Source organism: Poecilia mexicana, unplaced genomic scaffold, assembly GCF_051168715.1.
Source record: "Poecilia mexicana isolate PSO_F unplaced genomic scaffold, ASM5116871v1 scaffold_18, whole genome shotgun sequence".
In the NCBI taxonomy this organism is placed as follows: Eukaryota; Metazoa; Chordata; class Actinopteri; order Cyprinodontiformes; family Poeciliidae; genus Poecilia; species Poecilia mexicana.
In genome coordinates, this window is record NW_028263387.1 from 11,266,090 (window position 1) to 11,292,068 (window position 25,979).

Sequence of the window (25,979 nt, forward strand, 5' to 3'; positions counted from 1 at the left end):
TTAAAGCAAATCTCTTAGATTTCTTTACAAAAATAAAACGGTGATAAATATCCCTTTTTAAGAGGTTCCTCTAGGGGGCGTACTAATGCCACTAACACAAGTTAACAGCGCTCTGGACCCATATTGAAACGTCCAACTGAGTCAGAATGGAGATGGACAAGTTCGTTTTTAAAACCCCCGACATTTTTTTTTCTTCAGAGTACTAGGCTAAATCAAATCAAATCAAATTTTAGCAACAAGGGATTTTAAAGTGCTTTACATCATAACAAACACAGGCTAAAACAACAACAACAAAAAAACACTGTAAATGTACAAATAAAACTCTGACAAATATTACAAATAAATAACTTTTGTTAAAGTTAGACCACTAAGTCTAGAAGTCCTCACTGCTTGATTCTGCACTGTTTGCACACAAAAGCTGACAACAAGTAGAGGAGTGTTTTGTTTAAATATTATAGTGTTGCTGAAATGAGTTATGATGACAATCAGATTATTATTTATTCTGTTTTGAAAAAATATTCCTTAAGTTTAAAGCCATTTCAATCCATAAACATTGCTTTCTTCCCGAAAAATGCTATTTAACCTCAGTTATATGAAAGAAACAACATAAAAAGCAAAAATCATTTTTGACAAACACAACAAATATTAGTTTGTTTTGAAGTCTTTTTTTGTTAATATTGTCAAAGTCTGACATGTAATCAAATCAGGTTAGTAAAGAGTGACAGAATTATTTTTATTTACCAAATGCCAGAATTATAGGGGGGAAAAATCAGAATATTTTACTACTCTGTTTAAATTTAAAAATTTACATACACTACAATTACTGTTTGCCAGTGATGATCTCGTGACATTGTAAGCTTCTGATGGAATAATTCACACCATTTGAGTTCAAAAGAAGAACATTTTGTGAATTCTAATCAGCTTTTGATACAAAAAAAAATCAACAGACATCAGGAAGAGAATTATGGTCCTTATCAAGTCTGGTTGGTCATTGCCTACCAGTTCTAGATGTCTGAAGGTGCCATGTTACTCTGGTACAAATATATGTAAAAACAGGAGGGGAATTTCCAGCCATCAGGTTGTGCGTCATGGATTTATAAACATGTTTTAACATGAAATGCATCAACCCCAGAATAAAAGGAAGATATCTTGTAAAAATACTGAGTGAAAGTATTATTATCCACAAGGAAATGAGTCATGTAACTGCATGGGCTAAAAGGCCAAGCAGAGAGGAAGAATCCATTATTCCAAAAGCAACATAAATATAATTAAAAAACAACAACACACAGTTTACAAATGGACTCAAGTACAAATACCTTAATATATGGAGAGTTGTCAATTTTTCTAATGACACTGAAAGTGAAATGTGTCGACTGTGAAGGCGTGGCAGCGTCATTGTATGGGGAGTTTTGCTGCTGATATCTATTTTTGCTGGTGCACAAAGCAGATGGCATGATGGGTAACAAGCATCGCATGGAAATATGGCAGCAGCATTTCGAGATGTTAACTTGGAAGTTAAAGCCTGGGCACAAACGGGTCTTTTGAATTGAAAGCCAAATAATTCCAAAGTAGCTTAAGAACACTACAGTTCATAAAGCCCTGATTTCAGAAATTTGGAAAATTTGTGTGCAGAGCTGAGAAGGTGCACGAGCGAGGCGGCCCACAAACCTGACCCACTTACAACGGTTCTGACAGCAGGAATGGGCCTAAATTTGAACACCTAAAATCATCAAGCCAAGTCCTACTGTTTAATATTACCAAATACTAAGGGAAGCTATGAAAGTTCTTTAAAGAAAATAAGAAAAAATTATCTAAAAATGTAATAGTTTCCGTTATAATTATCACGCCGATACTGTCCCCTGTCTATTGTAGAAATGAGAATGGAAACACACCAAAAGCAAAATCTATAAATCAAGTAAAGCACAGATTTAACCTCTTCTAAATCTCTTTAAAGACTTGACAAGAAAAAAAAATCACAACCAAAACTAACAAACTGGCTATAATTTGGAAGAACTCCTTTTTACGTAAACCTTCGTTGAGAGTGGGACTTGCCTCACCCGAAACGAATTCAGGTAGTAATGGACTCTTCTCTGAGCTCCTGCTCTGACTTGCTCTGCCTTGGCTGTTATTTAAGCTGTTTCAGCTCGCGGGGCCGCCCGGGTTCAGACAGCCAGCTCTGAGCGCGGCACAGGAGCTGGTGTCTTCCTCTGTGTCACACTGCATAAAATCTGGGTTAGCTGGAGCACAGCACCCAGGGGAGGCACTTTCTCTCTCTTATCCCTGACACGTCTTCCTGCCAAACGGACACGGGAGGCTTTGGGGAAGGAGGAGGAGGAGGGAGGCTACTGGGTAATCTCGGCACAGCAGTCCAAATTCTGTCTGGGAAGGGGGTAGGGTGGACGGGGGGGGGGGGCTTCCTGGCTGGCTTCACCTCCCCTTTTCATCTTGCAGTCACACAGTGAGACACACGCACAGTTATGACTGCAGATAATGTGGGTTGAGGGCGTACAAGCTGCACAGTAAGTGAGGTCGTCTCGCCAGCCTTTCAGTCTGGCACCCGCTGACACCTCGGTGGCCAGGGCCTCAGAGTGTGAGGCAGCGGGGAGGGGGTGAGGGTGGGCTCCAGACACACAATCTTCCTCGTCGCACATACTCCGCTCTACCCAGTGTCTCTCGCCGTGCACCGTCTCTCGCCGCCTTGGCAGATGTTGGGTTTGGATCGGGGCACTGAAAAATTCCTCCTCTCTCATTCGCAGGAGCCGAGCCGAGCCGGAGCGGCTCAGGCACCTGTTGCAGCAGACGAGGCGGAAGTGATCAGCGGGTTGTCTTCTGGGTGTCGGCGCCTCAGCAGCTGACCTGGGAAGAGGAGTGAAGGATGCGAAAAAGGTCATAGATGGGGTCACCGCCTCGGCGTTGTTTTACTTGTTTAAATGAACTGGCTTCTTTTATTTTTATGAAATGTAAATTGCGTGACCCTAAGGTGACCTTTGAGGCGTCCCACTGCTGTGATTTTTGTCATGTGTTATGGAACGATGTGATGAGGTCTGGCCCAAACATTCACCTGGAAACAAACACATAATTAGTTCAAATTCAGGAAAGATCTCCTGTAGCCGCCTGTATTACAACAAATTTTAAGAAGCCTCTGACTGAAGACACTCAGTTATTGTTTCTCAGGTTTTTTCTTCTACTTTTTTTTCTTTAAAAAAACAGAAAAAGCCTCATAGTTTTAAATTCTCATCTTTGTGTTTTTAGCAGGAGATCATCATTTACAAGGGGTGTACTAACCCTATTTAAATGTACACCACACTTTTCAGATATTTCTTTGTAAGCATTTTTTTTTGTAAGAAATTTTCCATGTAATTCCCTTCTTTGTGTTGGTCTCATAAAATCTCAGTAAAACCCAATGCTTCACGCTTCATGTAACTTGAAGAGGTTAAAGAGACTTTTAACATCCAAATATGTTTTTTTTTCATGCTGACTGTACTTGAGTGCACAAAGGCGGTCAAAAATAACAATTTAGTACAAAAAACAAAAGAAAAAAAAAGAAAGTGCCCTGAGCGGCGGCAGCAGCAGTCGCCGCCACTGAGGGGGGCTGTCTGGGGAGGGATTCCCATGGCCTTACTGCCATCCAGCTGACACATCCCGCTGCTAATGAGCGCTCAGATTTACAGCTCAGAAACCATCTCTGCGCCTGTTTCAAACCTCTGCACGACGTCCACTCTCACGTTTTAGCGCTCTGCCACGCTCACTGCGGCCGTGTGTCGGAGTGGAAACATAGTTTTGCATTTCACCAAAACACTTCAATCCCCACCACAAGTAGTTAATTTTTAAGCAATACAATCTGATGTAAGGCTGGGCATGGCTGCGGCAGATTTTTTTTCCCAACCCCCCCGTCCCCCTCATCCCCCCCTCTCTCTCTCCCGCCCCCCTTTCTCTCTCTCTCTCTCTCTCTAGCTCTGGATCCCTCCCCAGCACTCACTCACAGACTCGTGAGCGCGCACACGCACAAACACCGCTGCTCCAAAATATATTTTATTATATCCAGCGGTGGTAGGGGGGCTCAGGAGAATATACTTGATATATTTGTGTCGGGCTCTGCATTGCAGACAGTGTGTGTGATCTTGGCAGTGACACTGACAGATCCGGATTCGTGACTGATCCGGACTTGGGAGAGAGAAAGAGAGGGAGAAAAATTGGAGGGGGGGGGGCAGACCGAGAAGAAACAAACAAGTAACAATGTAACTTACATGCACTCACACACCCCTTTTTTCCTTGTAACAATGTGTACGTTTTTAACGAGGGAGGGGGGCGCGCACAGGGAGAGAGACGGAGAGAGAGAGACAGAGAAAAAGGGAGGGGGTGCGTTCTGAAATAATATAGTCAGCCATTTTTTATGTAAGGGGATTTTTTTCTTATTGGGGGGGTTGTTAAAAAATAAATATAAGAGGGCGGCCATCTTTGTTGCTCTGCCTTAGTGTAAAATATTCCAAAACGCCCCCCTACTTTTCTCCCGTGCCGATTTGAATATTAAATATATAACACTCCATCCGCTGCAAGAATTACAGCTTCGTTGTTTTGTGTTTTATTTTTTTTTTTAACACTGAACACAAGGACGGAGCCGCCAATGACAGCAGGAATATAATAATGTCCTCTCCTCTCCGCTCCTGCGAGGAAGACGAGGGCATGGTGGTTAATTCCGAGGGAGGAGATTTTGATGAAGAAGACGACGAGGACGACGGAGAGCTGGACGAGAACGCAAGCGACATAAACTCGCCGGCGGCGCCTCGGGAAACTGCAACACCACCAGCCGCGCCAGGTACGATAGACTAGCTGCTAAAAAGAAAAAGAAGAAGAAGAAGAAAGGGAGGAAAAAAACAGGCAGACAGGTCGCGGTCGGGAACGCGCGAAAAACATCACACGAAATAATAAAACTCACTTTAATGGCTGAAGATTGTTGTTTTTTTTAATTTAATTACAGAAGTAGCCTTGCTATCTGAGCTATCTCTATCCATGTCCTGGACTGTACAGTAGAGTATCTCGGGTGCGCGCGCACACAAAAAACGCAACACGAAATAGTTTGCAGAACCTAAATGTGAATTGGGTGCCATGTTTGCAGCTAAATATAAAGTAGAAGGGATGACAAACCCCCGGTTCGCTCCCTCCACTTCCTCCTTCTCACCTCTTCACCTCTCTGCAAAGTTTAGCCAAACTCGCCACAGCGAGCCCGCAGAGCCATCCTCCAGAAAGTTGCAGTTAAACCCCCCCCCCCCCACCTCTTTGCTGTGACAGCAGCTCCCTGACATGACAGGGGGACACATGCAAATGAAGACGCCGGGCAACCGCAGGGTAATAAGGTCGCCCCGAAGGTGTAGAAAAGCTGCTTCAAAAACAAAACAAACATGGACTCCCCCGCCGGAGGCTACATGTATTTGATACCCGAGGAGCTGGTTTCGCAGTGCAGTCAAACGAGGCAGAAACTATGCCCCACAGTATTTGTGTCATCTCGTCCTCTGACATACAGGTCGAAACGAGGCTTTCTTGTAAATGCCTGTCCAATTCTGTTTAACACAACTTAATGGCGACTTTATTAGATGTTAGATTGAACGACAGTGTGGCTTTAGCTTCTGTGATTGACTAGCTGAACGTGATTATTCTGGAAGTTTCTCCTGGCAGTGAACTTGCACTTTGCACTGAACGTGAACTAACGGTCGGCTGGCCAGCCTGTAACGGTAAAGGGAACAAAGATACATATTTGCTTTAAATAATTAATTAAGGTGAGCTAACTGTTAAACTCCGTATGAAAATGAGCATATTATTTGTATTAACACGTTATTGGATGTTAAAAAAGAGAGCAAATGTTGCCGTTTTGGCAAGCTCGGATGGTTCTAATTTCATGAATGAACATAACGGAGCAGTCCTCCATTGCTTTGTCTTTATCGCCGCGGAACCGTGCCAGACGGATAAATGAGTGTTTGTGTCGAGGACTTTAACCCGCTGGCGACCTCTCTCAGCGGCCACAGCGGTGGTCTCGGTCCCCTCTTCTCCACCACCGCTACCCCCACATCTCCATTGGGAATTGCAGGAGTCGTTCCAGTTCATTGCACTGGTGGGCCTCTCTGAATCACCGAGCCCTGCGTGCGTGCAGCGGCCGCCCCCCGGCGTTTCGTCGGCGGACCGCACTACTGCACGGCTAGGCGGGAATCACGGAGGCTCCGGAGTGAGGAGGAGGTGGAGGGAAGCTGTTGTTGCTGCTGCGCACCAACAAAGGCGGGCACACAATAAAATCTGACGGACCTAGCTTATCAAGCAGCCAGTATTTTGGCTGCGCTTTAACGCTTTGCTTGTTTCTTTTTTAAATAGAGGCAGCTATCTCCACTTGCCTATCTGTGGCTCTCCTCCCTGCATAAAGCCAGGTCAGATTGCAGGTTAAATGGTAAAACTGAGTGGTAGAACGGTCAGACATTTTCACATAATTTATTCATTGAAAGGGAGAGATATTTATTTAGTCCCACCCTGTCTTCACAGTTTAAAAATGATGATAATTTTCTTCTTTTAAAAGTTTTATGGTTTGTCAGATTTTGTCAGATTTTCTTTTTACCAATCAAATTTTATAAGTAAAACAAACACCAAACAGTATCTTGCAAAAGTAACTTTTTTTTTTTACACTCTGTCATGTTACAACCACAAACTTCAATATTTTTAATATGATTTCATGTGGCAGACCACCATAAAGTATTGCATAGACCTTTTGCTGCAATTCCACCCGCAGATCCTCTACCAGCTTTTGCACATATAGACTGAATCTTTTATCGTTCTTCTTTCCAATATAGCCCAAGCTCAGTCAGAAAGTATCGGTGAACCGCAGTCAGTCTTGGCCCAGATCCTCTTTTGCATTCAACTGAGTTATTCTATCACATTAATATAATTTGATTTAAATCATTATAGTTATTGCACTCCTGAAAGGTGAACCTCCACCCAGTCTCTTTTCTTTTTGCAGTCTACCAAAAAATAGCTGTTCAATAAAGGTCAGATATGCCTGCTTAATAATTAGTTGACTTCTCCAGGAAGTTGGAGATTTACTCAAAAGTTTTTGAAAACCATGTATGCTTTTTCTCTCACTTTACAATTTTGCACTAGTTTATGTTCTTTTAGCTATGTCAGTAAAATATATTTAATTTTGTGGTTATAACCTGACTATCATCACAAGGCTCTGTCGGTAATTAATAAATGTATTTTCATAAACCAATAATCCCTGACTTGTAGCATCTGGTACCAGCTGTCAGGTCTCCTTGGAGCTCCCCAATTGGACTAATTCACCAATTGTCACCGTTCAGATAAGGTCAAAGGTCACTGAGACCTCTGCAGCTTTATCATTCAGTCTTTTGTTGGAGGCAATTATTATCAGCAGGGATTAGTCGGTTTACTGGGAAGCGTTTTGACAAGATTATTTAGCTCAGTTTGTTAGCCGTTGTTCATTTCTGCGCTCTCTTGAACCCAGACGAAGACCCGGAGATATCGGACCGAGAGGTCCCGTGCAAGAAGAAAGGCCGACCCAAGAAGAAGAAGGACACAAAGAAGAAAGAGAAAGAGGGGAAACCTGCCAAAACAAAGAAACGCAAGAAGATTGTAAGTTTAATGGGTTACATGTGTGGGTTTTGTCACTATTCACTGTTCCAACTTAAAAAAAAAATCCCATCTGCCTCTCAGGACAGCGATGTAGAGAGAATCTCAGACAGAGAAAGAGACTATGGTGAGAACTCAGACAGCATCGCCAGCGATTATGGCTCTGGCGAGAAAAAGAAAAAGAAGAAACACAAAGAAAGGAAGGAGAAGAAAACCAAGAAAAAGAAAAAAGATGACGGGGACCGAGACAGTAGCCAGGAGGAAACAACGAAAGTAAAGATCCCCGATTTACTTCTCTTGCACAGTAGTAGTAAACGGTCTTGGTAAAAAAAAAATAATTTTTTTTTTGTTCGATTGGTGGTTTCCTCTCAGCAGCCGATAGAGCAGAAAACGTCTTCCCAGCTGGCAAAGGAGTGGGGCCTGGAGGATGTTGATCATACCTTCACAGAAGACGACTACAGGGAACTCACAAATTACAAAGCCTTCAGCCAGTTTATGAGGTATGGATTCTTGTCTGCTTGCTGAGGATTAACATTGAGCTTGTGGTTGCTAGTGTGGGCGACATCAAGACCGGCTACGGCGCTTTGAGTGAGTTATACTTGGTGTGCTTTCTCAGTTATGTTGGTTGAACCATTAAAATGCTTAAACCTCAACACCTCTCGCTCCAGCTGTTAGTCCTAAAAAGTCCCAAACATTCTTGAAAACACTATTGCAAATTCTTGCCCGAATCAGTATTTACATATTCAACAGTTTAACAATGATGAGTTACAAAGCCCTTGTATTGCCTTAATTTTTAAGACACAAAAAATAAGACATTGTCTCCCTTGTCGTGAATAATGGATGCAGTTATTTAACACAGTTGAAACTTCCTGCTAAAAAATAACACTGTAGCAAAACACACTGTATTTTTTGTTGGTGGAAATTCAAACATTGCTAGCATAGAAGGGGACAAAAAATAAATATAAGACAAATGAATATAAACCTTGATTTGTGCTGCACTGCAATTTAGCCTTTGCAGTGCAGCACAGCTAACTACGGCAGGAAGTTATAAGCCATTTGTTAAAAATATGGCTGAATCGTGCTACCGTTAGGTTTTGTGTTTCTGTGTTGCAGCGGGTACATTTTTGGCAGTAAAGGCGTAGCTCACCTAATACTTTTCAAGCTAACCTTATGCGTGACATGGAGAAAACAAATGCATGTGAAATTTTATTTAATATATCGTCTTAATTTAACCACTGGATCTACATCTCTCTCTGGAAAAATGTATCTTCCGGTGCACCTGTTAATGGGTAGATTTAGGGTAGGTTGATAACAGAAACAAGAACAAACTCAAAAATGGCTGCATTAAACAGGAGTTTGGCTATAAACACTCCAAATTATGCAAAGACATTGGAAAACAAAACCAAAAAGATGCCGTTTACTCACTGTGTCTTCTTTAACTACATCAACTAGATATTCTGTGACCTGATAACTTGCTCTCTCCTTAAGCAGTTTGGAATGAAATTATTAAAAACTTGGCTATGTAGCCAAATGAGGCTACATAGTGAACTTCTGGTAATTGCTCCTGTCTATCTGTTGAACTGTATCAGGCCAGTTTGTTGAGCTTGTGGGGCAGCATTACCAACACTGTGTGAAAAGCACCCTGAGCCTCAGGCTGTGTGGATAGCTCATACCTGTGATGACTCTGACAACGTAAATAAGCTATAGTGCCAAGTTTACGTTGCGGATTCTTGCGGCCTTTGTGATTTGGTTGTCTTGATTTGACCGAGCCAAAGCCGAGTTTGCTGACACAGCGTAAAGCCACACAGTCTGAGGATATGGTTTGAGTTCCTGATGACCGCTTGTCTCGCGACTCCTCCCAGGCCGATGATAGCCAAGAAGAACCCGAAGATCCCCATGTCGAAGATGATGACCATCCTGGGGGCCAAGTGGAGGGAGTTCAGCTCCAACAACCCCTTCAAGGGCAACGCCGCTGCCGTCGCGGCGGCCGCCGCCGCCGCCGCCATCGCTGTCGCCGAGCAGGTCTCTGCAGCGACCGCCTCGCCCGAGCCGCCGCCTCAGCCGCCGCCCATTAGAAAGGCCAAGACGAAAGAGGGCAAAGGTCAGCGGTAGCTTTAGATCTTCTCTAGCGTCCGTTTAGTGTTGTTTTTTGTCGCGTAAAGATGAAGGATTCATCTAATTTCTGTACCCACTTTGTTGTTGACACTGTCCACATAGTGGTTGATCAATACATTTCCAGTTCACTTTGGATTTGATCTAATTATCTGTGCAGGTCCAGGATACAAAAAGCGCAGTAAAAGTCCTAGAGTGCCTGACAAGAAGAAAGCCCTATCTAAGGCTAAAAAGATGGCTCCCATCCGTATTAAGCTATTACCAATAGCTGGGAAGAGGAAGAAGAGCTGCTCTGTGAGTCCGATGTTTACATTCTGCTTAGCTGATGGAGATAATTTGCCTTCCTTTTGTGTTACTGGAGCGCTCGCCCCCCTCTCTTTTTCTCTATTCACTCTGTTGCCTGATTATTTTTTCTCCTCTGTCAGAGCGACGACATGGATGAGGAAGAGTCTGAGCAGGAGGACTCCAGTGTTCACAGCTCCTCCGTTCGCTCCGACAGCTCCGGCCGGGTGAAAAAGAACAAGCGGGGACGGCCTGCCAAGAAGAAGAAGAAAGGCAAGAGTGAGCCTGCTTGTTAGATGAATGCCACATAGATTTTTTTTTTTTTTTTTTTTTTTTTTTTACAATTTATCATTTTTACAATTTATAGTGAATTTAGAGTTTGGAGTTTCTGCATCCAAAATATTTGACATTGTAATTCTTACACCAGGGTGTAAAAGTTTTAAATAGTATCGAATTCGAGCATCTAAAATCGAGGCCTTCAAATGTCTTAAATTTATTGAAAAAATGGTAAGTTGGCCTTAAATACGTTAATCACAGGTCTTACATTTTGTCGTGGTAGGACTATTTAATCTCATATTCTATGTAGTTTTTTTTTTTCTTGTGAGACTTTTCTGTCATGTTGACTCGCTGGTGAAGCTACTGGTAACTAGCTGCTAATAAGCCCTTGCTAGCTAAGCAAAGATATATTAGCAGCTATATGAGCAAGAACTATTGGCTCTGATCCCTGCAATGGAAATAGAGAGAGGAAAAAAAACTAACTAGCTAAAAAAAGTTACTACTAAACTGTCTTTTTTGCATCTGTTCTGGTTTAAGTGCAAATTTATCACCAGTTGGCTGGACGACATTTGTTTTTTCCCAACCTCTACGAAGCTGCATTTCTATTAAGCAGCAGACTGCAGGCTGGCTACATGAGAAGCCAGCCTGACCGCCTAAACTTCTGTTACTCTATACAAATCATAACACTTTCTTGTTATTGTAATAATTTAGCCATTTGGCTGCTTGTTGAAAGAAGCAGAAACTGCAGTCGTGCATCCTCAGCTTTATTCGTCTTTCCATTGCGTCTGAGCCTTTTACCAAGTTCTAAATGAGTTCTAGCTGAAAAACAGGCTCACATTCACTGACCTGGTCAGACCTTCAATGGGTACTTTATTCTGTCATCCGCTAACATTTTTCTATGGTCTTTTTTTCTGCTTGCCTGGCAATTTGTGGACAGTTACCTCAGTGTTTTTTTTTTTTTTTTACGTTCCAGTTAAATGAAGCACTTTTTTCTGTCTTTTGGTTCACGTCTAAACTTTATTAAACCCTTGTTTATGTTAGCACTGATTGAGAAGATGTGACATTTATGACCTGGAGATTTAAAGTTGATTCTCAGGAAGTATTTTTTTTATGTCTCATGTTTCTTTTATACATCTACCTTAAAAAGACCTTTGGGAAAGAATTAGTTAAAAAATGAATACCTTTCTGGCACATTTTACAAATAAGGTCCGCATATTTTCATGAATAACTAAAGACACTATTACTGTGTGGATTTTTTTTTTTATTTTAGATGATAATATTGTTGCTTTTGCTTTAAAGACACCTCATGTCTTTCGTAACATTTTATTCTTTATCTATGTGTATATTTGTTTATTTTGATGTGGTTCTGTTTCCAGTTCCAGGCGAGGAAGAAGGCGACGGCTATGAGACGGATCACCAGGACTACTGTGAGGTGTGCCAGCAGGGCGGAGAGATCATCCTGTGCGACACCTGTCCTCGAGCCTACCACCTCGTGTGCCTCGAGCCTGAGCTGGACAAGGCCCCCGAGGGCAAGTGGAGCTGCCCGCACTGTGTGAGTACAGCCTGCGGAGACAGAGGATCGTCTGCTCGTATTCTCTGGAGCTTTATTCACCGCTAAGCTACATCACTCCTTAACGAATCCTTATTTCTAGTGCTCAGTTTCTACTAGATGCCAAATCAGGGGAGATTAAAATAGAGAAGTCTGCCGCAGCCTTCTTTGGTTCCAAAAGCAAAATTTTCCACGAAGGGCCGTGGATGGCAACAGGTAGTTTTCTCTTGGACGCACTTCTGACTGGATTGTTTGAAAAATATATATATACACATGTACTTTATTTCTTGCAGAAATATGAATACAAAACAATGACTAAATATCTCTTACAGCTTAGATGAAGACCAAAAGTTAACTTAATCTGATGTTACGAGTTCACAAAGTGGTTAAAAAAAATCACTTTACCAAAAGCTCCTGTCTTTACTCCGGACATTTGACAAACAAAAGACATCCTCCCGTTTTGGTGCTAAACTAACTTATACATATTCTAACTGCCCAAAGAAAAACTAAACTGGTAGAACTTGGAGGTGGGGCTGTACAGTGAGGTTAAACTATTCCCATGTGCACCTGCTGCATCGTTTGGTTGCACTCTGAGACACTTGACCAGGGAAACGGGTCGCAGGAGGCAGGCGCTACATGACTCTGTCAGTCCTTTTTCATACGCTGAGCCTCCTGATGGTTTGACATGAAGCGCTGATCTATTTTTCATGAACTCCTCACAGAGTCTCCTGAGTCCGACTCTCTGACACTTCATGTCCCACTCACATTCACACTAAAGAGAACAACGCATCTCAGCTGTAGCTCTGGCTCTTTTTGCCCTAGAGGCTGAACCCTTTGAGCCTGTCGCTCTCACTTTCCTACTCTCTCTACTGCCAGGCTCAAGTGCAGAGATATAAATGACCCCAATTACCCTTTCTGTCATTTGTTTTTGTTTTTTTTTGTTTTTTTTTTTTGTTCTTCATGCAGGAAAAAGAGGGAATTCAATGGGAGGCGAAAGACGAAGACTTTGAGGATTTCGAAGAGGACAGCGAGGACAGAGTGATATCCGAGGTCAGCATCGGGGTTCCCGCCGGCGCGGAGGAGGAGGAGGACGACCACATGGAGTTCTGTCGGGTGTGCAAGGACGGCGGCGAGCTGTTGTGCTGCGACACGTGCACGTCCTCCTACCACATTCACTGTCTGAACCCCCCGCTGCCCGAGATCCCCAACGGGGAGTGGCTCTGTCCGCGGTGCACGGTCAGTTCACGTCGCACGAATCGCTTTTTAACTCGAGGAAGAACTTTTGAGATTCCACTTTGAACATGTGTCCTCGCTGCAGTGCCCGCCAATCAAAGGGAGGGTCCAGAAGATCCTCCACTGGAGGTGGGGCGAGCCTCCTCCTCCCATTCCCGTCCCGCTGCCCCCGGACGCTCCTCCCGACGCCCCGACGCCGCCGCCCATGAAGGGCAGAGCTGAGAGGGAGTTTTTCGTCAAGCTAACCAGCCAGTCGTACTGGCACTGCACCTGGATCACCGAGCTGCAGGTGGGAACAGTAATAACATTTTGATAACATTTTGTGTTTTTAGTCCCAGACATTTCCATCCCATGTTCCTCCTCCCCCCAAACGCCATTAGCTTTTAGGGGGACCCCTTTGCGTACCTACAGACAACACTGCAAAATATTGAAAGAAACATCAACTTCTAAGATCATGTTTCTGGGTTTTATTGTCTATTGAATAATTAATACGTTCGTTTAACATAAAAACAGCCTCATACATTCTGATTTCATCTGGCCGTGAGTTTTCAGCATGTTTTGCAGCAGTATTCTTCACAGCAAGTCTCCTGGACGGTTCCTTCTGTCTTTTTCTTGTTAGAAACTTGTCCATTTCACATTAGCAATGCAAAGCGAGGAGCAAAGCAGCTTGATAAATTCAGTGAAACTATTTTGTACTTATATTTTATAATAGCAATTGAAAAACAGATTACATTTTCCGATACAAAAATTCTGATTAACATGTATGATTTTTTTTTTATTGATATATATTTCTATTTTTTTCTCTGTTTCCTTCCAGGTTTAGTAGGCTCCCTAGTGCCCCCTGGGGGAGTAGCCTAAAACAGCTTTTTAGTCCAAAAAATACATAATATGGCACAAAATAATACCCAAACCCAAAGATGAAGAAGTTGATCTCTGATGAACATAGCAAAAATACACTTGAGTTTTGCAAAAGTATTAATACCCTTCGACTCTGTATGAGGAGCGCCAGCAAGTTTCACATTTTTCCATATACTTTAAATCAGATGTAGATTTGAACTTTGACTGGGACATTTTAACATCTACATAGGATTTCAACTACAGAAGAGCAGGGTTGAAACAATTAACAGGATTATCTAATTTACTAATTGATTAATCGTTAACTGGAATATATAATCTCTAAAAGCATGCTTGTTACAGAAAGAACAACAAACTCTGAGCGGCGATTACATCTGGCGTCTTCTTATTACTCGCGTTCGTCTTTCAGCTGGAGATCTTCCACTCGGTGATGTACAGAAACTACCAGAGGAAGACCGACATGGACGAGCCCCCCAGCCTGGACTACGGATCGGGCGCAGAGGACGAGAACGGAGTGGGCAAGAGCGAGAAGAGGCGGGCCAAGGATCCCCACTACGCCCTGCTGGAAGACAAATACTACAAGTACGGCATCAAGCCCGAGTGGATGATGATTCACCGCATCATAAACCACAGGTAGGGTCGACTGCACCTCCGAGAGTGTGTGAGGCGGCTGTGCGAGATGCTGCTCACTGTCCTCCACATGTCCCTCTGCCAGCGTGGATAAAAAGGGGATGTACCACTACCTGGTAAAGTGGAAAGATCTGACCTATGACCAGTGCACCTGGGAGAGAGATGACATGGATATACCCGACTTTGAACTCCACAAGGCCAACTACTGGAGGCACAGGTTGGACTGCACAGACATGCTGAACACACACTGGTTCAGAAGCAAGAAAATACACGAAAGCTGATTTAAAAAGACAAAGGCTTTTTATTTTAAGGGATTAATAAACGTATTTATTGTTAACTCTGCCCTATGTCACAAATTGTTCTTGGTAGAATTAAGGCAGCATCAACAGAGTCTTAATGACGTCTTTGTTGTCATTCAACAGGGACAACATCTTGAAGGAAGACCCCGATAAACCAAGGAAGATGACGAGCAAGGAGGGAGACGGTGAAGAGGAGGAGTCTCTTCCCTCCCCACTCACAGATGTAGGTGAACAGTGGCCGCGGTCTGCTTCCTGAACTCTTTAAAAAATTTTCTGCAAAATTTGTTGAGGAAAACACTTTTAGAACTGTATGATTTCTGCCTCATTTTATGCGGACCGACTATTCTGACGAGATTCAGTTCACAGAGTTTCGACGCAGCCTACAAAAGTATAGGAACGTATGGAAACGGTTATCCTCCAGATGTGAAGAACTACGGAAACATTTTCAGACTATACGTTTTAATCACAATCTCTAATTATCATTTAATTTCTTCAATCTTTCTTACTTGTCTGTCTTTCTCTCTTTTTTTCCTTTGCATTTTCCGTATTTAAAGCCTGTTTGCTACAGAAATATTCATCACAAATTCATTGTAATAATTAAAATTACGATAAATCACAGAACTCTGGAAAGCTAAGTCTGAGAAAAGGATGGAAAATACTTATATTCCTTAGCTCCTTTCACATTTAAAACCTAAACTCTACTGAACCATCTGTCATAGTGAACCTTTGCATTCTTGCTTGTTGGAAAATGTGAAAAGAATTTGAATTTGGAGAGAACCTGAACTTTTTTTCCACACTGTCGATGGACACAGCTGTTATGACTTAACTGTATGAAACCAAGCTTCTTGTAAACTGATTATGATACTTTTTTAGCCTGATGATTTTTGACCGTCGTAATAGTGTGTCGTTGTAGAATGGAGTTAAAAGGTCTCACTGTTTTCTTTGCTGTTGTTGCTCCAGCCGACGATCAAGTACGAGGAGCAGCCCGACTTCGTCACGGCGACCGGCGGCACCCTGCACCTCTACCAGCTGGAGGGCCTCAACTGGCTGCGCTTCTCCTGGGCTCAGGGCACCGACACCATCCTGGCCGATGAAATGGGTCTGGGCAAAACCATCCAGACAATCGTCTTTCTCTACTCACTGTTCAAGGAGGTACTGCTGGGATCATTGCTGCTTTATCGCGTTTTCTGATTCTGTCGATTCACCGACACCGTCCCTTTTTTTTTTTTTTCTTTTCTTTTCCTCTCAGGGCCACACAAAGGGTCCTTTCCTGGTCAGTGCGCCCCTCTCCACTATTATAAACTGGGAGAGGGAGTTTGAGATGTGGGCACCCGATTTTTACGTGGTGACGTACACGGGAGACAAAGACAGCCGAGCCATCATCAGAGAGAACGAGTTCACGTTCGACGACTCCATCAAAGCCGGAAAGAAGGCCTTCAAACTCAGGGTGAGACGGCGCTAACGGTTGCTAACAACTCCGACTTTTTTTTTTCTTTCAGAAAAGCATCCGTTTATTCTTCTTCTCTTGTTTCCCTTGCTGCAGCGCGAGGCTCCCATTAAATTTCACGTCCTTCTGACCTCCTATGAGTTGGTGACCATCGATCAGACGGCGCTCAAGTCCATCGACTGGGCGTGTCTGGTGGTGGACGAGGCTCACCGCCTCAAAAACAACCAGTCCAAGGTGCCGCTGCTCTGTCTGTCACTGTTAATGCTCGGGGTGAAACGATTAATCGGATTAACCGCGATTAATCGCGATTAATCGCGATTAATCGCGGTTAATAGATTGTTGAAATAATGGCCAACCAATTTAGTAATAGATTAATCTAAATGAAAGCAGATCTTTCTTTAAATGAAAGATCTGCTGAATGTGCGCACTATTTTATCTGATTAATCATCCGAACAATCGATTCCTAAAATAATTGTTGTATGTCTGTTGTAACCAGGATGTGGGATAAAAAATATCTTTCCTTAATTAAGAAACAGCTGAAAGACTTCTTTTGTTAATGACGATAGGAGTCGGATTTGTCTTTTTCTGCAGTGACATGATCAGTAGAGCTCAGTTCTTTCTTTGCGTATTTGCAGTTCTTCAGGCGTTTAAATGACTACAAAATCGACTACAAGCTGCTGCTGACTGGAACTCCTCTGCAGAACAACCTCGAAGAGTTGTTTCACCTGCTCAACTTCCTCACCCCGAATCGCTTCAAGTACGACTCCTCTTCTTAGGCAAATGTTTTCCCTTTCTCCCTCCGCTATTAAAGCCGGATGGCTGTTTTTCATATCGACTCTCTTCTTCCGCGCAGCAACCTGGAGGGCTTCCTGGAAGAGTTCGCCGACATCTCCAAAGAGGACCAGATCAAGAAGCTCCACGACCTGCTGGGGCCTCACATGCTGCGGAGGCTCAAGGCCGACGTGTTTAAGAACATGCCGGCTAAGACCGAGCTGATTGTCAGAGTGGAGCTGAGCCCCATGCAGAAGTACGCTTCACACAAATAACTAGTTTAACAATTAAACGCAACCGGTGTAGCGGTACCTGTGTGTGTGTGTGTGTGTGTGTCTGTGTGTGTGTGTGTGTGTGTGTGTGTACCATCAGTCACCAGCGATCGTGACTCAGTAAGAAGGTGCACACATGTGAAATGAAAATAAGCCTCGAGTTACTCCACTCCACGCCAAACTAATGCCTAAATAGGTGGTTGGAGACCTACATGGTTGTTTTTATTTACCGTTGCTTTCCACATTATCTTGTAGTTTTGCTCTTATGGCAAGACATTTGTGGCTTTTACTCTGTGCCCAGACTATAAAGAGTCACTTTTGCCTACTAGTTACTAACTTGCTGTACGCGCTTTGCTATGTCTGATACAGTGTAGTTAACACCATTAAATGTCAGGCACCAACACACACGGAATTAAATTTAATTAAATTTCTTTTACATGTCCTTACACAGTTGTAAACATTTTTAGCTTTACTTTTCAATCTTACTTGAAGTTAAGGCTAGAGCATTTCAAAGAAACATTAATTAATATGTTTGCTCTATTTTCATAAGAAGTACATTTCAGTTTTGGACTTAATAAAACGTTTGCTTGACAAATAGCCTTTAGGACATTATTTAATTCAAACTGGATGAAAGTTTTCAACATGTTTTTGTTTTTTTTTTCAATGCAAAGTGAATTTAACAGGACTTCCTTAGAGTGCTTCTCACTAAACACGATTCATTCATTTCATTGTCCTTTTTTCCTTTTTCCTGAGTGTTATTTTCTCGTTAAAAGAATTTTGTTTTGCTTTGCACTGATTATTTTTTCCTAATTTCATGGCTTTGTCGTTTTGCTTTGGGAAAAACAGGAAGTACTACAAGCTGATTCTGACCAAGAACTTTGAGGCTCTGAACTCGAAAGGCGGAGGAAACCAGGTGTCTCTGCTCAACATCATGATGGACCTGAAGAAGTGCTGCAACCACCCGTACCTCTTCCCAGTCGCCTCCATGGTGAGAACATAAGGAAACATTTATACAAAAAAAAACCTCTATCTCTATCTACATATCTCTATAAACTCTATCTAAAGCCTAGAAAGTTGAAGTTTGTTCTTCAAATAACCAACTTTGTTGAGCAAATAACTTTAATAAACCTGAACTTGCTGTATAGCGACATCCTGTGGTGAGACCTGGTAGTGCAACTCCCATGCCCTTAATTCAGCCAGCAAACCCCAACGAGTCCCCCAGTGTTAACTCTTTTGTTTTACACATGTTCCTGCAGGAAGCCCAGAAAACACCCAGCGGGGCGTACGAAGGCTCGGCCCTCACCAAGGCCTCTGGGAAACTGACGCTGCTGCAGAAGATGCTGAGGAAGCTGAAAGATCAGGGGCATCGAGTTCTGGTCTTCTCACAGGTAGAAACACAACACACACAGACCGTGGATAAACACAGAGAAACACATCCACATGCATGTTTTCTGAGCAACTTCATGAACTTACTTTGAAGTTTCAGGATGGGCGATCAAAGATTTCCTCTGTATCTTTTTGGGTTTTTTTTTTGTAGATGACTAAAATGCTGGATTTATTAGAAGATTTTCTGGACTATGAGGGTTACAAGTACGAGAGGATTGATGGAGGCATCACAGGCGCACTGAGACAAGAGGCCATTGACAGATTCAACGGTAAGACAGAAGAGTCATTATTATCATTATTAGGGCTGTAGTGATAAAACATAAGAAGATACACAATATCAGGTTCAAATGTTTTGAAGAACAACACAGAGATCCCCTTTTTGCACTTAAATAAAGTCCCGATCTGTGTTTATTAAAAATATCCAATCAGTTCCTTAATTCTGTGCAGGTTTCACTTCAGGTTTCTTTATTTTTCAATCATTTTGAAAAACATTGAAATCAAAAGATTTTACACGTTAGTGTTTTAATAAACATCCAGTCAATCAATTATACAGTCTTGTGTTTATTACTGTTTAGATTTTAACTTCATACTGCCTGTTTGCACACCATGGCACATTTTATTTCTGTTGAATACAATCCCAGTTATGCTGGTATTTAAAGTGCATTCACTCCACATTTATTTGCGTTTCTTTTTTTTTTTTTCTCCCTCTCACACTCGCAGCTCCCGGGGCGTGTCAGTTTTGCTTCTTGCTCTCCACCAGAGCTGGAGGTCTGGGCATAAACCTGGCTACGGCCGACACGGTCATCATCTTCGACTCCGACTGGAACCCCCACAATGACATTCAGGTGCAGTTCAGCTCCTCCGCAGTAAAGGTTTTCTGTGTCACCTTTATTCGCGCCTTAACGGAAACAGGACTGTTTCCCGCGCAGGCGTTCAGCAGAGCTCATCGCATCGGGCAAGCCAACAAGGTGATGATCTACCGCTTCGTGACGCGAGCCAGCGTGGAGGAGCGCATCACCCAGGTAGCCAAAAGGAAGATGATGCTGACCCACCTGGTGGTGCGGCCAGGTCTGGGATCCAAGGCCGGCTCCATGACGAAGCAGGAGCTGGATGACATCCTCAAGTTTGGGACGGAGGAGCTCTTCAAGGATGAAGGAGAAGGTGAGGAAATGACGCGTGTCGGGCTGGGGTTTTAACGAAGCTTGCTCTGCTGATTGAAACCATATCAACTGAAACGATTAATCGGTTTAATCGTGATTAATCTATCAAAAAGGTCGTCAACGAGTACTTTGATTAATCGCTAACTAAAGTGTAGTTAACAATTGTATGTTTTTAATGTATTTCTAGTATGTAAAATAGCTTTAAATAGTTGAATGAAAAATCTGCAGAATGTGACCATATTTGTTTTCTGATTAATCGTCATAATAATCGATTACTAAAATAATACTTAGCCACAGCCTCTAACGAGCTTTTATGACTCTGCCTCTGCCAGGTATGAAGAACAACTCTGGGGACAAAGTAGAGGACGAGGGCAGCGTCATCCACTACGACAGCACCGCCATCGAGAGGCTGCTGGACCGCAGCCAGGACGCCACAGACGACTCGGATGTCCAGAACATGAACGAGTACCTGAGCTCCTTTAAGGTCGCCCAGTACATGGTCCGAGAGGAGGACAAGGTGAGCTGGAAGCAGGGGCGACGCAGAGTCACAAAGTTGCGCTGATGTGTACTGAACGGATTGCTTCCTGGCAGGGCTAAAGAGAATTTTGGGGTATGCGACGTTGTATTGTTTGTATCTCGGATGTTAGAGTTAAAACAAACTCTTTCTTGTTTGCACACACTTGTCACAAACAGCGAAAGTTCTGGTTTAGAGTTTCTTTTACAATTTGCATTACTTACACACACTCAAAAAGAAAGACGGAGAGACCTGGAGCTCTCTAGTATTGAGGATGCAGAGCAGAATCATCCAAAATAAACATTTTAATTTATTTGGTCTTCGGCCCAGAAACTGTATACGCTCCAGGGAGGCTGCTCTGCTGCAGATTAATGGCAACGCTGTCGTTTCCTTTCCAGAGAATATTAGTTAACCTAGAAACTAAACGCTGCCAAGTTTATCCTTTTGTATCATTTTGACACTATCTCTATATCAGGAGTCATATTGCAAACTTCCTGGAAACCCACAACGAGAAAAAAAGAGAGCTCTTCTTCTTATTAAAAGGCAATGATGATAAAAAAAAAAAATCTGACAAGTAGCATGTAAAACATGGTACCAGTTTATTCTGTGTCAGAATAAACTGGTACCATGTCGATGAGGGGCGTTTTTGCCCAGTTTCTAACCCAGCACCAGTTTTGCTGCTGAAACAGGAGGAAAGCCTCTTTCAACAGGAGATGGAGGCGGGTTCACTGGTAACAGCAGCCAATCAAAACATGTGGTGTGCCATGTTTAAAAGTCCAGAGGTTAGGGCTGCTTTAAAAAAACAAACAAAAAAAAACACACAACCCAGTGAAATCACTGTACTTAAGCAAAGAGATAAAGTTGGATTATAACTCAGGCTGATGGTCTCTTATCTTCACCTGTCGGAGACTTTAAATAGGTCAATACTCTATTTATAGCCGTGCCGAAAGCTTTCCCCCGATTTCATGAATGTTTTCGTTTCCCAGCTGCCGGTGCAGATGAGCAGTCAGATGATTGGGATTGGGCAGCGTTCACAAGCGCCGCTTCGCTTGTTGTTTGAAACAGCATTAATAAACCAAGGTGGCGATATTAGCGCCTCTGCTGGCAGGGACACACCGCGGTTCCGACATGCCGCAGGGATCATGAGAACAGCGCTGGGCTTGTTTACATCACATCTGTCTGACAGAGTTCAGTTAGTTTATGTGTTAATCTAAATGATAAATCTCCCTCTCACGCCAGAAGTAATTATAGAGCGATGCAGGGTGATGATGAATCCAACGAGTTAATTAGACTGCAGGCAGGCCTCGACACATCCAAACTGTTTATGGCTTTTAAATAATGTTTTTAAATTCAGTCAAGGCAGAGGTTGGTGTCTTTGGACCAGAACATCTAAAAACAGCCGTATTTACTTCCTGACCTTGGATGGGATTAAATTGACCTCCACCAAAGATGTCAGGAACCTTGACGTCATATTTGACCATATTAAACCTTCAAATTCCCTATTAAACAAGTTGGCTTTTTAGCTCCTATTGTATCTAATGCTAAATTGTTTTCAGGTTGTCTAACCAGCTCCTGACCATTAGCCTAGTCTTGTAGCAGAATCTCAGTTTGATTTGCAGTTCTACTGAGTCATTGTAGATATGGTGGTGCATATCTACTATATCTATATCTAGAATGGTAGATATAGTACGTACTGCACACAGTATAGATATACAATAGATAACACTCTAGATATACATATTGTAGATATGTATATTGTTTATTGTATATTGTTCTCGTGATAAATTTCTTATCATGACAACAATTTAGATTCATCATTGTTATGATAAATTCTAATTAATGATCTTTAAAACCTCCCACCCCCAGCATTGATTAACAGTTTTACTATTTGTTCCACTCAATGAAAGCATCAAAAAATACCAACAAATTTGGAAGTACAATTACTCTGTGCAATTTAGTGATACAAATTACCCTGGGAATATTTTTCAAAAGCGTTATTTGTATTTCTATGGCTATAGTCACGGTTACCTGAAAAAGATGTAATAAATGGTTCTCAAGACCTTTCTGTGATCGCAACTTTTATTGCTATCGCAAATTATCATGATAAAACGTCAAGTCCACATCGACCACAACTGACATTGAGGGTCGCTGTGACCTCTGACCTCTCACCCCAGTTTGTTTTAGTTTTCTGCCACAAATTCAGCTGTGCTCTGAATTACTTGCTTCGTCCTCAACGTGACTTCTGGGAAGCCGTCTCCCGCCACTGCACATTACAGTACGATGAGTCTACGTAATTAGCCTTTTCCAATCTGTGTGCCTGTAGATTGAGGAGATCGAGCGGGAGATCATCAAGCAGGAGGAGAACGTGGACCCGGACTACTGGGAGAAGCTGCTGCGGCATCACTACGAGCAGCAGCAGGAGGACCTGGCCAGCAAGCTAGGTAAAGGGAAGAGGAACCGCAAGCCTGTGAACTACAACGACGCTGCGCAGGAAGACCAAGGTAATGACCGGCTTTGGATCTGGGGAGGCTCACATGAGTTTGGCGAAGTCCTACCAGCCGTTTCATGCTGCCGATGCTGTAGGAAGAGGTTCAAGCTTGTGTTTAGAAAAGAAATATTGTTTAGGACAGCCCAATTTACTGGGTTGGTGTTTTACCTGAGAATCATTGGGGTGTAAGGCATTATTTGCAGAGTGGAAGGGAATGGGCCTGGCCTATTGACAAAGCACCGTGTGCTGTTTCAGAGTGGCATGCTGACATTTCAGATAACCAGTCCGAATACTCCGTGGGCTCCGAGGAGGAGGACGAGGACTTCGACGATCGGCCAGAAGGTAAGGAGCGATAGAAACAAAGAAAGATATACAGAAGACGACACGTCAAATCAATAGGAAACTACTCGTGAAAGATTGTCCGACACGCCCGCGGGTCTGCGTTGAATCACAGTCTGACTTTGATTTAGTCGTTGCGGCTTTTTCTGGCAGACCCGCGTGAGTTTAGACTGCCAAGAATTCCAACCATCTCCTACAGGAGAGAGAGAGATGGAAGAAAAAACTTCAATCATATACAGATTGTGTTTTTCTTTTGTTTTTTTTATTCCTTGACATCCACCGGCGATAAATCTAAGGATAAATCTGTAACATAATGTTAATAGTCTCTCCTTAATCTCAGCTAATATTCCTCCGTGGCTTGTCACACGGTTTCTGTTGGCTGCTCTCGTTCGCAGGTCGGAGGCAGTCACGTCGACAGCTGAGGAATGAGAAAGATAAACCTCTGCCTCCTCTTCTGGCCAGAGTGGGAGGCAACCTAGAGGTCTGTCCACCGAAACAATAAGTCCTCCTTCAACTTCTGGCCTGTTTGATTCTGATTGTTTTGGAAATGGGTCTAAACTGGCTCTCTGTTTATTTCATAATTAATGTGAAAAATCTTATCTTAAACGAGAGTTCACTGTAAAGCTAATCCATCTCTAAAAAAAAAGTGAATTTTCTTGTTTATCCTGATAGTAGTGTAATTACATTGGTCTCCATCGCTCATGTTTTGACTCTAAGTTTATTTTGTCATTATCAAGCTGCTGAACTTTCTCAGAAAAACCTTTTTTTACATATATAATAACGTCTCCTGGAGCTACATAGTGCCTTGCAAAAGTATTCACAACTCTTGGAATTGCTTTAGATTTTTTTTTTTTACGTTACAACCGTAACCATCGATACTTTTTTGCTGGGATTTTCAACTGTTTGTATGAACACACATCTGAAAAGTGTGGAGTGCATTTATAATAAGTGATATTTTGTTGAACAACCTTTGAGTGCAAATCTTTCGGGTTCTGCCTGTAATAGCGTTGCACTTGGACAGGCTGAAGTTTTTATCAACTAAAATGTTTTATTTTGATCTCATCTGAACGGAACGTCTGTCCTCCATAGATTTACTGTGTTTATTGTTAAACAGCTGAGACCAGAATTGATCTCTAATGGGGTAAAGAATGCTTTAATACAAAGGGACATCACACTTTTTAGATGTTTATATATAAAACTATGAATACCTTTTCTTTGACTGCACGATTATGTCCTGATTTGTCGCTGTATGCCACAAATCCTCAGTAAACTACAGTGAAGTTTGCAGTTGTGTGAAAAAAAAAGTAAATAAGTTCAAGGGATTTAGATACTTTTTACAAACTACAGGTGTTTTTTTTCAGCTCTTCAGCTGTCCTCAGCGCCACTTTGCAGAAAAATGAAATGCTTCTTATTCCTTCGATAGGTTCTTGGTTTCAACACACGGCAGCGCAAAGCCTTCCTGAACGCGGTGATGCGTTGGGGTATGCCGTCTCAGGACGCGTTCTCGTCTCAGTGGCTCGTTAGGGACCTCAGGGGGAAAACCGAGAAGGAATTCAAGTAAGCAAAAACAACAAAACACCAAGTCTGTTTACCCTCATCTGACTGAGTAGTTTTTATTTGTTTTTTTTATCAACTTATTGCCGTTTCTTTTTCATGCAGAGCTTACGTGTCTCTCTTCATGCGTCACCTGTGCGAGCCGGTCGCCGACGGGGCCGAGACGTTCGCCGACGGCGTCCCGAGGGAGGGCTTGTGTCGGCAGCTCGTCCTGACGCGTATCGGCGTCATGTCTCTGGTCAAGAAGAAGGTCAGAAAATGACAGACGGGGCAGAACAGAGACGGTTGTGACCGCATTTTGGTTCTGTTAATCTGAAACAGGAGGTTTGTCAAAAAGACAAAAGGAGAACATGTCAGGTTTATAGATGTCAATTGATGTTTTCCCCTTTGGCTAGTTTTGTTAGCACACAGTGTGTCCGCGTCTTAAAAAGTCTTAACTCATGACATCTTTCATTCACGGAGGCATTAAATGTCTGAAATTCATTTTTAAAATTAGTTGGCCTGTAGTTAATCACAGGTCTTAAGTTTTGTCTAGACTGGACTATTAAATCTTGCATATTCTATTTTTTTGGGGACTTTTCAGAAAATGTCTGAGTTGCACTCAGTTAGCTAGCTAGCATTTCTGTGTCCATCATGAGTAAGTACAAATTTGTCACCAGTTGGCAGGACGAAATGCATACATTTCTGTGGACATAAGTCTTGCATTCCATTCATAATGGTCGTAAAAAGGTCTTAAATTTGATTTAGTGAGGCCTGCAGAAACTCTGTTGCAACTAAAAAAAAAAACCCAAAAAGACAACATCTCCCTCAAAGAACACACAGTTCTAAACAGTCTGACCAGAGTTAAAGCCCATTTGATCTTTCCTCCTCTTTTTATTTTTTTTATTTATTTTTTGCTCATTCTGTTTCCCAATCATCATGTAACACCACAGGATGATGTTTAGTCTAACTCTGCCCAAAGAATGAGACCCTTCTGATCACTAACAGCAGTCTGGAGCTTTTAGAAATGAGTTTTTAAACAAACGTTTCAGACCGAGGGGTGACTGCGGCTCGGGCGACAGTGTTGGCTGCAGCGCGTCGAGTACGAGCGCAAAGTAAATAATTGTGATCAAAACTAAAATTTCCGTAAATAAGCATGCTGGAGGTTCCTCAAAACGTCAACCGGTGCAGCCGTTTTCCCCCCCGAAAC

At 42.6% G+C, this 25,979-nt stretch overlaps 1 protein-coding gene and 1 long non-coding RNA gene across 4 annotated transcripts in view; one reads left to right on the plus strand and one right to left on the minus strand.

Annotated features, from left to right (window-relative positions):
- Window positions 1-227: 227 nt before the first annotated feature.
- On the minus strand, window positions 228-5,335 carry LOC106924002 (uncharacterized). Its single transcript, XR_015766073.1, has 3 exons — window positions 5,180-5,335; window positions 2,986-3,061; window positions 228-2,856 (listed from the first exon to the last, which is right to left on the minus strand). It is a non-coding gene; the product is annotated as an uncharacterized LOC106924002 (long non-coding RNA).
- chd3 (chromodomain helicase DNA binding protein 3) overlaps window positions 4,285-25,979 on the plus strand; it is a 49,395-nt gene continuing 27,700 nt past the window's right edge. For 2 of the 3 annotated variants that reach the window (XM_014997452.2, XM_088015484.1), the window contains exons 1-29: window positions 4,285-4,816; window positions 7,499-7,626; window positions 7,708-7,896; window positions 7,996-8,123; window positions 9,486-9,724; window positions 9,896-10,029; window positions 10,161-10,290; window positions 11,670-11,845; window positions 12,809-13,078; window positions 13,161-13,364; window positions 14,340-14,563; window positions 14,646-14,777; window positions 14,983-15,082; window positions 15,820-16,011; window positions 16,109-16,306; window positions 16,403-16,540; window positions 16,942-17,063; window positions 17,160-17,333; window positions 18,196-18,337; window positions 18,606-18,737; window positions 18,887-19,004; window positions 19,456-19,580; window positions 19,665-19,896; window positions 20,228-20,412; window positions 22,733-22,910; window positions 23,153-23,239; window positions 23,632-23,717; window positions 24,660-24,793; window positions 24,896-25,040. In XM_014997452.2, the coding sequence (XP_014852938.2) occupies window positions 4,645-4,816; window positions 7,499-7,626; window positions 7,708-7,896; window positions 7,996-8,123; window positions 9,486-9,724; window positions 9,896-10,029; window positions 10,161-10,290; window positions 11,670-11,845; window positions 12,809-13,078; window positions 13,161-13,364; window positions 14,340-14,563; window positions 14,646-14,777; window positions 14,983-15,082; window positions 15,820-16,011; window positions 16,109-16,306; window positions 16,403-16,540; window positions 16,942-17,063; window positions 17,160-17,333; window positions 18,196-18,337; window positions 18,606-18,737; window positions 18,887-19,004; window positions 19,456-19,580; window positions 19,665-19,896; window positions 20,228-20,412; window positions 22,733-22,910; window positions 23,153-23,239; window positions 23,632-23,717; window positions 24,660-24,793; window positions 24,896-25,040 (4,614 nt within the window). In that variant the 5' untranslated portion in view covers window positions 4,285-4,644. Of the gene's footprint in view, window positions 4,817-7,498; window positions 7,627-7,707; window positions 7,897-7,995; window positions 8,124-9,485; window positions 9,725-9,895; window positions 10,030-10,160; window positions 10,291-11,669; window positions 11,846-12,808; window positions 13,079-13,160; window positions 13,365-14,339; window positions 14,564-14,645; window positions 14,778-14,982; window positions 15,083-15,819; window positions 16,012-16,108; window positions 16,307-16,402; window positions 16,541-16,941; window positions 17,064-17,159; window positions 17,334-18,195; window positions 18,338-18,605; window positions 18,738-18,886; window positions 19,005-19,455; window positions 19,897-20,227; window positions 20,413-22,732; window positions 22,911-23,152; window positions 23,240-23,631; window positions 23,718-24,659; window positions 24,794-24,895; window positions 25,041-25,979 lie in introns of all 3 variants that reach the window. The other variant, XM_088015485.1, reaches the window with a different exon arrangement.